Below are 12,025 nucleotides of genomic sequence, written 5' to 3' on the forward strand. Positions count from 1 at the left end.
TAGCAACTCTGTCCGGCAATCAGAGGGTGTGGGTTCGAACCCCTCTGCTGGTGCCTTTTCTTCAACTGCCACGATTCCTTCCTCTATGTTTTCTTTCTTTTCTTTTTTTGTCTACGAAATGTGGTTGTTGTAAAGACACCCATGTACTTCCATCTGCGGCTCTCCTGGCTCTGTGTATGCGCATACAGGAGTTATGCTAATGGCTACCAACCCACGATAGCACAGACACCCTGTGACACCTGAAGGTATGAACTATATATCACGGAGAAATGGAAATCCATGTCCTCGTGGAGCAAAGCGTCCTTGGCCCGACAGCGTTCTGAATTCTAACGCTCGTCCATAGCAGGCATATAGTAACGAGTCGTCCCGCGAAACCTTAACCCGCATGTTAATATCGAGCGTATACGCTGTGATAAATTAATGTGCGACATAAAAAATAATATTAAAAAAAAAACGTGGATGTGTGTGCGGTTTCCGTACATTTAGAATTTTTTTCTGGAGCGTGAAAATTGAGGGCTGCAGAAGGCTTAAACGGTGGAAGATAAGAAACTGTACGCAAGGATAGTGTCCTCGTGTGTTGTATGATTTATGTTCCGCTCTAAATTATCCGCTAAAGAGTGTGCTGTATGCTGGACACTAGCATAGCCCGACGGTGGGGGGGTGGGGGGGTGGGGGGTTCACCCCCAGATATGGTACCTTTGGTAGTGCATCTGGGAGAGGGAAACACGGGGAAATCCTCCTCTCCCATGTAAAGTCTCCATAGAACCCCTCCCGAATTGTTTTTCTGGCTACGTCGTTGATGCTGGACATGAATCGCGCTGCACTGTTTTGTGATCCTTTTTTCGCGGCTACAAGTTCCCTTTTCCTTGCTTACATGGTTCGGTGATTTATCCAGACCCCCCAACACCCCTCTGGCAACACCCCCCAAAATTTCAGTGACACCCCCGTAACTTTTTCACCTGTGTACCACCTATACAGGGAGTGCCCTTGCGGTTTCAGCTTTAGACACATGTCAGTAATGATATGTTAAGCTGTAACGATGTAACTATAATAATGACCGGGGGTGGGGGTCATTATTATATATTATAGTTACATCTTTACCCCCCCCACACACACATTTTTTTCCAACACCCTTCCAGGCTTGGAATTCTGGATAAACCACTGACATGGTTCATACGATTTTACGAATCCAAGAAGCGTATGGGCAAGAAATTATTGCGACTTTCTCTTCTTTGAATTTTGCGCGTCGGGAGATATGAAGAAAAACAGTTTCCGATGTGACCGCGCTGGGGCGTGTCGATCGCGACGAAAAAGTAAACAATCGTCCGGCGGTAGCCGGCAGCCACTGCTGGCAGCACGCAGTGACGTATTACGATGTAAACATAGTGGATCGCTGATGTTGTGTTTGAATCTCGCCGGTGCCTTGAATCTCACAGTCATGATTCTTTTTTGTGGTGTTGCGAACCTTAATGTACGTGATTAAGCTTCGTGAAGTTTTATTGGGATTCCTGGGTCTTCAGGTGGGTACATAGGATGGAATTCGATCTAGTTGGTTAAAAGGAAGAAAAGCTAACCCTGTAGAAGCTAATTTCAATGACAATTTGACAACACTAATGAAACCCTGTTGACGGCAAGAACGAAACCTGTATTCTCTGCGCTTGTGTTGGTAATTGGTACAATATTATCGCTCTTGGATGACAGGTGGCAGTGCTGCTCCACAGCGAAATGTTGCCCACAGTGCAGTCAACAGTAGGCCGATTAATCCTCTCGGCCGCTGGTCAGCGTGCTCCTCAAACGTCAGTGCATGTGGTACAGCAAGTAGGTAGAGTCATGGGTTATTCGACTGTTGAACGTGGTTCTCTGAACACAACGAGCTACAGCCTGTACTTCAGTAAGTGTAGCGGGGTCTGGTGGTTGACGATACTTTTTCTAGTTTCTCCCGTTGCCGGTCAGTACACAACGGTTGAAAGGGGCAGGCCAAACACCAAAGACTACTGGATGTTCTTTAGTAAGTTTGGCGGTCGTTCTGTGTTTGCTTTGCCCGCTTACATGGATTCATAAATTTGTTTGTCTGCTTGCTTTCGGCGCTGTTGTCTTTGTTGACTGTCGATCGTCTGCAGTCTTAATTCGCTGGCGTCCAAAAATTTATTCGACATTTTACGTCCTTTTGCTTGACAGGCACGCTTGTATGCGTGTACCAGAACAGCCTATAAAACAGCAGAGAAGCCTGGTAGCACGATCCGTGCTGGTAGCGATCTGCCACAAAATTGTGTCGTCTGCTACAGTTCTGATGTTCTTTTTCTTTTGTTGCAGTTGAATAAACCACAGCAGAAAGTGCACGTGATTTTTCCGAGTCACGGATCACAAAGGTCCTTGCCTTTGTGTGACGTACCCAAGATAACAACTTGAAATCTATATAGCGGTTCTTCATATGTCCATCGATAGCAGACGTCGGTTTGTTTACAACCGTAGCATAAAAACTCCTTTATCCGGGTCTGGACCTGCCCTGTTTTTCTTCTGTATTTTTCCAATGCGGCAACAGGCAGCAGACGTCATGCTAAAAGCGGTCACGTCAAATCATGTTTGCTTCTGTGTGCTTTTCCTAGCATTGTTTTAAAAACCTTGATTACTGCATTCACTGCTTGGCCATGGACCCACACATCTTCAAGGACAATTGATTATCTATTTTTCTCACGTCCCCGGAGTAACGGAACGCTCAATCAATTCGCGTACCTCTGCTATTAAAAGTGCTGAGTGCGCTTTTTAATAGCTAAGGTGTGCGCGGGAGTTGTTATACCCGGGGATACCCGCGCTACATATGGTTTGCGGATAGATGCAACGTTTTGAAATCCGTGCGGGCAAAATCTCTGCGGTTCGCGCGGATACCGCATTTTATCCGCAAATAAGCATTAGTGTATCTGTATCACAAAATGAATTTCTAGGTTTGGTGCTAGTTCGGGTGCTCCCTCTGCGTAGGGTTGAAGACAAGCGCGTCGTCTGCTACGAATTTCCGCCATCTTGACGCCCACGCACAGCTCGCGATGCGCTCACAAAAGTGTAGCTACACGCTTAGCTACACGCTACATTATGGAGTTGGGTAAATACACTGCAGAGGAGGTTTGAAAAAGTGGGTGAAATCGGTACACAGCATTCAGGCATGGTGAGGGTGAGCGTCAAAATGGCGGCTTTGCGGCGTTCGCTTCTGCAAAGGGTAGAGCAGAGTAGAGTAGTTGTACCTAACCCCATTTGACACAGGGCAGATTTTCGGGGGGAAAGGATGACTCCACCCTACACAGAGGGAGCTACTATTCAGGCACCCTAGTCACAGTGTGCGCAATCTGCCACCTGTCTGGCAACCATGCTCCTTCAAGCTCGATTTCTGTCTCCTCACCACCCACCCGCACCACCGCGACCTACTAGATCATGTCATAATCGCAACCCCCGCCCGCACAATCCGCTGTTCATCGGCCCGCGAGATCTCCATCATATGATTGGATAATAGAAATTTGAACGTGCAGGAGCGCACATACATACAAACGATACGCAATCAGTTTACAACTTTAACGAGAACGTATCTCCCGTGGGACATGCACAGATTGTAAAACGGGCCGATAAGCAGGGCAATGTGCGCGCGCCGTTGCTAGGAGATACACCGCGGTGACGCCAGCTATTTTTGCAGAATCCGAAACTATGCAGTTCTGCAGATTTCTTGAAGCTTCGTCGAAGCACGAATACTGATGGCATTTTTTTTTTTGGTTTGCGTACTGACACTTTGACCGAGGCTAATTTATAATCTGAAGCAAATCTTTTTCTTTTTTTTTTTTCAGTTCGCAGTGGCACTTCAAACATCCTCGAAAGTAAAAAAAAAAAAAAAAAAGCTCATCCCTCGTTTTAATTTTTGTCAGTCAGCTACTTACAGTGATGTAGATGCTCTGCTTGAAATACGATCAATCAAAATATTTTATTTAATGTAATGAACACACAAAGTCAAATGTGGAACTGCGAGGACGGGTCTGTGAAGCAGTCCCAAATAATACGCGGTTCCAAAACAATTAAATAAGCCACAAAAGGGGGCCGGTTGATACATGACGCTGTCATGTTTTGTGATGAAATATGATTATTGAAAGTGATGTATAATCAATTCTTCTCAAACGTCACTTTTTTATCTCGAATCTCGTCTCTTATCTCGTCTCTTATCTCGTCTCTTGTCCAAATGTTACCCCCTCATATATCTCAAATCTTCTTTGTCGTTGCACATCTCATGTCTGTCTTATCTTTTCACGTCCTAAAAGAATATGGGGACTCTTTCATTTCGCCTTTCCACGACATTCCGATGTACGCTGACGAAGCGAACCGTACTTACAACATGGTTGTCGAAATTCCTCGCTGGACCAATGCCAAGATGGAGGTGAATAGAATTGACTGCTTCATAGATAGGTTTACAGTATCTATAAATTAATAAGTCACGAATTATACAGATGACAACAAAGGAGCCCCTGAACCCAATCAGGCAAGATATAAAAAAAGGCAACCTGCGTTACGTGCACAACTGCTTCCCACACCATGGATACATATGGAACTACGGCGCCATTCCTCAGGTACAAAGTTAACCTATACTACTGACTGTTTTTGTGTCAATTATTTCGATACATTTTCTCCCTCTACATTGTGTTTCACGAAAAATGAGCAAAAATTAAAAAAAAAAAAAAAGTAGTAGTAGTTCATCGCACACCAAAAAGACGGACTGCTATTGTTACCTGTGCTGTGAGGATATTGAAACAATTTTTTGTTTTGTAACTAATTATGTGAAATGAATTAGTCAGTTTCAGTAAAATGTCAATGAAAAAGTTGTATCCCACGATGCGACACGAAACCCGTTGATTGCAACTTTGTACCTCTAACGGATCCTTTTTTCCCGGCTCCAAAGACTAACCACGGACCGTAAACTAACTTTCGGGATTGCAAAAAAAAAAAAAAAAAGAAACCCGACGCGGAATCTGTCGCAGACGCGCGAGGAGTTAATGTCAAGCCAAAATGTCAATGAGAAGTGTGACTAGTCTTGGTTCGATAACAGGCTGCTCGAGAGCGCTGTGATCCGTCGCTCCTTATCACTCCTCGCGCGTCTGCGACAGGTCCCGCGTCGGTTTTTTGCAGACCCGAAAGTTAGTGTTTGGAGCCGGAAAAAAAAAGGATCCGTTAGAGGTACAAAGTTGCAATCAATTCAGTTCTTCATTTCCCAAACAATCAACGGGTTTCGTGTCGTTGTATCGCCCGCTACAACTTTCTCATTAACATTTTGGCTCTAATCCTTAATATTAAAAAAACGACTAATTAATTTCGCTTAATTAGCTAATTAATTACAAAACACAAAAATTGTTTGAGTATCCTCACACAACTGGTAACACTATGCAGTCCGATGTGCGATGAACTTTTTTTTAACTTCGGCTCATTTTTTGTGAAACACTTCTTTTATCCATTTTTTACCATATATTCTATGGTATTGTTTATCTAATCTTTATCTCGCACTTTTTCTGTTTATCTTATCTCTTGTTGTATCTCCACTATTCAATGTTATCTCTTGCTGTACTTCCCCTATTTAATCTCATTTCTTGTTGTATTTCCCCTATTTAATCTTTCCTCTCATCTCTTGATTTCGTTTTTTCAGACCTGGGAAGATCCTGGCTTTGTTGACACCAACACGAACTGCAAGGGAGACAATGATCCCATTGACATCTGCGAGATAGGATATCGGGTGAACATAGCCTCTCTCTTCTTCCGATTTTTTTTTTTATATGATGAAGGCACCTGAGAGGCAGTAATCGGACACATCTGATGTCACAGGTTGCGAAACGTGGAGACATAATTCAAGTGAAAATTTTGGGCATCATGGCACTCGTGGACGAGGGTGAAACGGATTGGAAATTGCTAGCAATCGACGTCAACGATCCGCTGGCAAAGGACTTAAATGGTAATTTGGACCTCTGTAAGAATATTGCGGTGCATTACATCCAATCTTGCTTGACAAGCAAGTGCTAGTATTGCTAGCTAGAATACATTTCACGCTGCACCAAATTTGCTGCAAGTCCTCGCAGAAGGTGCCTGTCCATATTCCGTAAAATGTTTGTTTCAGATGTGGACGACATAGAGAAGCACATGCCAGGCATGCTCAAGGTAGGTAATGTCGAAACGGGCGTTTGTTTTCCGCAGATTAATGGGATCCATCTTTGCAGGCAACGAACGAATGGTTCCGCATCTACAAGATTCCAGATGGCAAGCCAGAAAATCAGTTTGCGTTTAATGGAGAGGCGAAAAACAGGGTAAATCTGGCAGCATGCGTCATTTAGAGAGGTTGAGATTTGTGGTGGGTGCCACTCCAGACTAAAAAAAAATGCATGGAGTAGAAAAGCTGGTCAGTGGATCTTACATATTTGCAGTAATTTTGTGAGAACTGGCAAAGCTTCATATGTCCAGCATCTGTGTGGGTACGTAACGTCGCACTGTAAAAACAGAACTTCACCACACAGCACGCTCGGAATGAACAGCCATTCAGAATGATGTTGATCTCTTCCCTGATTCGTTGACAACTGACGCCTTTTTGTGACAGCAACAAGAACAACACACCATGGGTTCACGTCTAGTTTCAGTTTTACGGTGGTGTAACATGGAACTACCTCACTTTGGCGGTTGTTATAAGCGTGTGATTAATGACCAACAGATGAGATATGATAATACTTTATGAGGAGGTTTTGCCCTGAATCAGTGGCTTTGATGTTTGGCAGTACAGAATTTGGAAGTTACGACTGCGACAAGCTTTTGGATACAAAATTCAGTTAGGAATAATTGGCTGCAAATTTGATTGAAATGTTTTTCGCAGTAATTCTGAGCATCATAACAAATCATGTGACACTGACTTTTTAGCTTCTTATCTTTAGTGTCTGTCGCTTTTAAGTACATTGATGGCTTTTGCAGGAATTTGCGGAGAAGATCATTGCAGAAACACACGAACACTGGAAGGCCCTTGTACAGCGCAATGACACAAGCCCCATCAACTGGTAACTTGTATTTGTACTTTTTTATTTTTGATTAGTGCCCACCAACAGCGAGGGCCTACACGCAGGTGCACTCAAACACAAGTAACAAACAGTGCTATAACAAATAGATGAAGTCAAATAAATAATATATTTTAGTAATATTCTCAGTAAAATACTTTCGAGCCAGGGGAGTTTCATTTGCAGGGGTGATACTGTACCCCATAGCTGGTTGCGTAAACGATTTCTTAAACATACAGACTAATTTCTAGCATATTACAAATATGTATGATTTTTATTCATATGTTGTTACAGGCTTACACAAATAATTATTCCACCTAAAAATCGATGTTTTGCTATATCGGCAATTATTTATTCTTATTACGTTATCTCTCGTTTGTGTTTCTTGTCTGTTATAGTTATTGTAACCGCTGTTCTGCGGTTGACCATCCCCCAGCCCTTCAGCTATTCATGGCCATCTATGCAAACATAAATTTATTATTATAAATTCGTTCAGCACTCTTTATCTTCATCAGCACCTCATTATCTTTGTGCACAGCTCGACGACAACTTTAGTGGGCAACCCACACTTTATCAGCCAAAAAGAAGCAGAATCTCTTGTCATGTCGACACCGGTGCCGGGACCCGACGTTGGCAGAGACCCTATTGGTGAGTGACGCTGTTACGTGTACATGTACAGGACAAAAATGTAATAACGAACCGTAATGTACTTCGGGTTTTGACATTTTTTAAATAGTTTCGCACCGATAGCACAGTCTTTTGTACCGTTATCTTCATGAGGCATCAGAGAAAGTAAAACTTCTTGTGTGCTTTTCGTGGGGGTATGAAAAAACATGCAGATTGTGCACGGATTTTTTCGTGACAATGTGGAATAAAATGCACATGCCACAACATTCAGTCAGGTTTTCCACAATACATGTCAACTTGTAATGTTCCTGCAATCCTAACACGTGTCATTGTCATGCAGATGCAATTTTCCATACCATAGTTGCAAATAAATATTGTTATAAAATTTAAAAACAATACATTTCTGTAAACATTGGACTTTTCCTGTTCACTCTTGTTTCAGTTGACAAATGGTACTACGTCACCCTCAAGTGAATCTGCGGCACCCATGATGAATCTGAAAAATTATTCAGGCCAGCGTGCTGCCAAGCCCAGGAAACGCTCTGGCCAAGAAATAAATCGAAACTGATTTTGTTTGTTGCATTGCCAGTTGTCATCTATCATGCAATACGAATGTTTCACCAATAGGCTAGTGTCATATAAAAGAAAACAATAGTCACTATCCTATAAGTGCGTATAGTATGTGATTGCGCCTCTGGACCTCTCCACTCGCTTTCCTCCTTCCACTCGCTTTCCTCCTTCCTCTCGCTTTCCTCCTTCCTCTCGCTTTCCTCCTTCCTCTTCGCTTTCCTTCTCCTACTTGGCTACTGCACGCGTAGTCGTGGGTGAAACCTTAGGTTGGGTTTGCACGCGGCCCACAAGAAGACTCCTCCCGCCACGTCATTGACGCACTAGACGGCGAGCAATGACCTCGTGAGTGACGTAATGGGGCGCAGCGGTGACAGGACCAATGCTAACTATACTATACACTATACAATTCATATACTATCATGATGAAACTATAGGATGGGGTCCCTGAAGAAGGCGACGGCATCCAGGACGAACGTGAAAGCGGTTCCATCTTATCTGCGGTGCACACTGTGCTTGTGTACACATTGAAATAGACAATGTGTTGTGACCATACCTGTTTACTAATGTGGATCAATCTGTGTGGATATCGGTGGTCACGGGGAAAGGGCTCGGCAACGTCACGACTGACGGGGAATGTGCGTCCTGGGCAGACTTCTAAAGGAACTGCGCCGACATATGTCTGAAGGCGTCCGAGGAAAATCCTTGAAAAACCGGCACCGGGATTCGAACCCGGGTACCTCCCAGTCTCGACGTGACATAGCCAGACATGGCGTGACGTACATGGATGTCGGTGCATTGTTAAGCTTTATGCGCAGTTATGTACCAATAGAAGCGCTGGGGTCAGAGAAAGAAATCTACTATAGGTCGTGCTTTTATGATGATGTTCCTGGACATTGTAATCTTCTTATAGTGGGCCCGGCACCTCTCTCTACTCTAACATTCCTTATATAGCTCCGTGTCCCCTACACTGAGTTCAGAAAATCCCAGTGTTCTTTGCGCACGCATTGCATCCTGGGCGCTTGCTGAGCGGGGGAACGAGGATAATCCCTCGCGTTTCGCTTTTGCTGGAGCTTGTCACGTCGTGGACAATGGACCGGTAGGGCAGAAATCGGAACAGTTTGGAGGTCACCCGTTTCTTTCGTATTAGTAAACTCCCACAGTTCAAAGCGGCGCCAAGCACTCCGAGATTTTCTGAACTATTCTATTGCCTTCTTCCGCTACAGTCCTCCGTCACAAGAAGGGCGACGCTCCAAATTATACAAGTCGGGCTTTGCAGCGCTAACAGCGTTGTCTCTGTTTTGACGTACTTTGTCTTTTGCAGAAGTTTGCTTCGTAAATACAATGCGCCTAAACTTAAAGCCGGAAACAATGCCCATGCTTCAGCCCTGGTACGACGCTGAAGTTGAGTCCAAGGCTGAAGCACTAGTGCAAGATTGTCCTAGTGACTCCAAAGTATAAGTCATGCTGTTCTACGATTTCTAAAAATGAGGGTAGAGGTTCTAACGCAAGACTTAAAAAGAAATATTTGCACACTTTCTTAATTTTTTCTTGCCTGTTTTCGAAAAAAAAGAAAGAAAGGAAAAAAACGCACGAGCGATGCGTTCGCCTGCCGCCGCGTGCATACTGAATGGCCATTTTGCTTCAGGATTTGGGCCGCCGCAGTTGCTCCTGTTGTTCGATTGCGCCAACCGCCGTACTTGGTGTAGCGACAGCAGGGGGTAACCCCCTTCCGACCACCTCGTCATGGCAATGCCTGTACCGGGAAGGACGAGGTCCATTGAGATCGTCGAGGACATGGTTATCCGCGAAACGATGGTAGTTCGTCCAGAGCCCCCACCTCCACCGTCTCAGCTACCTAAGGGTGTGAGCTCCAGGATTGAGGTAAGATACCTCTGCTTTGGTATAGCTATTAGACACCGCACATGAAGCGCTCAACGGTGTTTTCGTTTCTTGCTTCCGGCGGATTGTGTAGAGACACCCGCGTCCCCTAGAAAGTGCACGGGAGTGAGGATAAGTATGGAATACGCCACGAGTAGTAGCAACACTCACAGAAAGCCTGCGCGCTCGTCGACGTGAGGTCAGCCAATCAGGATCGTGTTTTCAGCGGCCGTATAGCCAATCACGAACGTGTTTTCAGCGGTCGTGGCCACGAAGAACCACCATCGAGTTGGGATTGAACGTCCTCACGTACTAAATGGGAAAACTTGGAAATAAAGCGCAAAACTGTCAAAACTGGTTTTCTGGAAAGCGCTTTGCACTTTTTGTCTAAATATTTAGGTCTGCAGGTTCCAGGTGAGTTGCAATCATTTGCGAGTTCTTGAATTTGGAGAATGGTGAATCACAGTTCTCTATCCAGGTGGTGCTAGTAGTGTCCAGTGTCCGCATCGGAAAAGTGTATTAATCTGAATGCGGCTGCGCTCACGCTACGTCACGCAGATCTGGTCGCGTCATGCCAGGAGAATGGGTCGGCCTCTCAACACTGCTCATTACTTTAGCGCTATTTAGCGTAGTGGTCAGTCCCAATATGCTCGATGAACGAAGAAATGCAAAGTGTCATTTTATCTTTCCTTTTTTTCTCTTAGGCCGATGTGCGTGCACGTCAAAGTATTCGTTCTGACTGTATGGCTGCCATGCAGAATTATTCTCAACTCTGTTCTAAACTCTGTAGATAACCACAGCTGATCAAATGGGAGGCTCTACGATGATGACTCTGGGCTGCCCCAACACGAAAGTTCGAGCCAGCCTTTCGAACGAGGCGGCCAACATGCAAGTCCTGTCCAGCGACTCGGGCTTGATGGGCAACATTCAGATGCCACCTCCCCGGGCTCAACGGCGTCGCTCCAACACTCGCTTCGAGAGACGAATCATAGTCGTGGGCGGCACTGAGACGGTCGAAGAGTATGAGGACGGACAACTGGTCAGAAGGACAGTTAACGGAAGGGAACAACCGATATAGTGAAGTTTCTCCTTCAGAACGTCGGAAAAGCTCATTGTGGAATTCAGTAAAAATTTCTTGAGGCATTTGAAACGTTTCTTATGTGGTTACAAAAATACGTTGCCTTATTCGAACGTAATGCTGTAGTAGTACCTTGCTGCATGCGTATGTCACGCTGAGGCCTGCCCAGTGTTCATCCCATTCTGTTTTGCTGTATACCTGTATACGTCGATCTATACTCGGGTTGTCATAAATGTTACATTAAATGTCACAACTTTATTGTGACATTTAATCGTGGCTTTTGAACGGCGCCACCTGATGGACGTCATCGGGAGGTCCCTAATGGAGATCCCTGCGTTTGTGGGTCACCCCTCGTATCCAACATTGGTGCGTCGATATGCATGCGCAATGAGTGCCATGCAGTGTGTCTTGTTGCACAGTACGTGCAACAAGATCAACGTATAGAACTGTTCTGTGGCATTATGGAATTTACTTACGTACCAGGAAGGGGAGGTGTTGAGTACGCTATCGCACATTGTGGCATGCTTCTGGTTGTTTTACAGTCATTGTTCTAGAGGTTTTACCATTAGGGTAAATATATATGCATCCACGTGCGAAGATGCGCAATAACTACGAACTCTATCTGCGTAACTACATCACAATCGTGATTCAATCAGCGTTCCCGTTCCGTGGCCCCCAATATAGTCAGTCTCTGAGGACCCGGAGTCCCTGAGTCCGGAGCGCCAGAAGCACTCCAGCGGCGACTTCCGCCTAGACTGCGTCACCACCGATTATATTCAATCAACGGCTGGACAACGGCTGAAGAGATCTACGAAGAGCCACA

At 44.9% G+C, this 12,025-nt stretch overlaps 2 protein-coding genes across 4 annotated transcripts; both read left to right on the plus strand.

Moving 5' to 3' along the window:
• The first annotated feature begins 1,307 nt into the window (after positions 1–1,307).
• On the plus strand, positions 1,308–8,258 carry LOC135369032 (uncharacterized). 3 transcript variants are annotated; one of them, XM_064602639.1, is made up of 12 exons: positions 1,308–1,520; positions 1,702–1,891; positions 1,934–2,008; positions 4,293–4,408; positions 4,479–4,598; positions 5,666–5,752; positions 5,842–5,968; positions 6,131–6,171; positions 6,231–6,317; positions 6,970–7,052; positions 7,588–7,697; positions 8,119–8,258. In XM_064602639.1, exons 1-12 carry the CDS (start codon positions 1,470–1,472, stop codon positions 8,148–8,150), a joined length of 1,119 nt encoding a protein of 372 aa, XP_064458709.1. In that variant the 5' UTR covers positions 1,308–1,469; the 3' UTR covers positions 8,151–8,258. The 3 variants fall into 3 exon arrangements, with proteins under 3 accessions (XP_064458709.1, XP_064458708.1, XP_064458710.1); XM_064602638.1 differs by having other exon boundaries at positions 1,702–2,008; XM_064602640.1 differs by lacking the exon at positions 1,934–2,008 and having other exon boundaries at positions 1,309–1,520.
• A 1,592-nt stretch (positions 8,259–9,850) lies between these two features.
• LOC135368016 (uncharacterized) lies at positions 9,851–11,267 on the plus strand. The gene is made up of 2 exons (XM_064601099.1): positions 9,851–10,127; positions 10,915–11,267. The coding sequence occupies exons 1-2, from the start codon at positions 9,990–9,992 to the stop codon at positions 11,200–11,202; spliced, it is 426 nt and encodes a 141-aa protein (XP_064457169.1). The 5' UTR covers positions 9,851–9,989; the 3' UTR covers positions 11,203–11,267.
• The last annotated feature ends 758 nt before the right edge of the window (positions 11,268–12,025 follow it).

This window comes from Ornithodoros turicata, chromosome 9, assembly GCF_037126465.1.
Source record: "Ornithodoros turicata isolate Travis chromosome 9, ASM3712646v1, whole genome shotgun sequence".
In the NCBI taxonomy this organism is placed as follows: Eukaryota; Metazoa; Arthropoda; class Arachnida; order Ixodida; family Argasidae; genus Ornithodoros; species Ornithodoros turicata.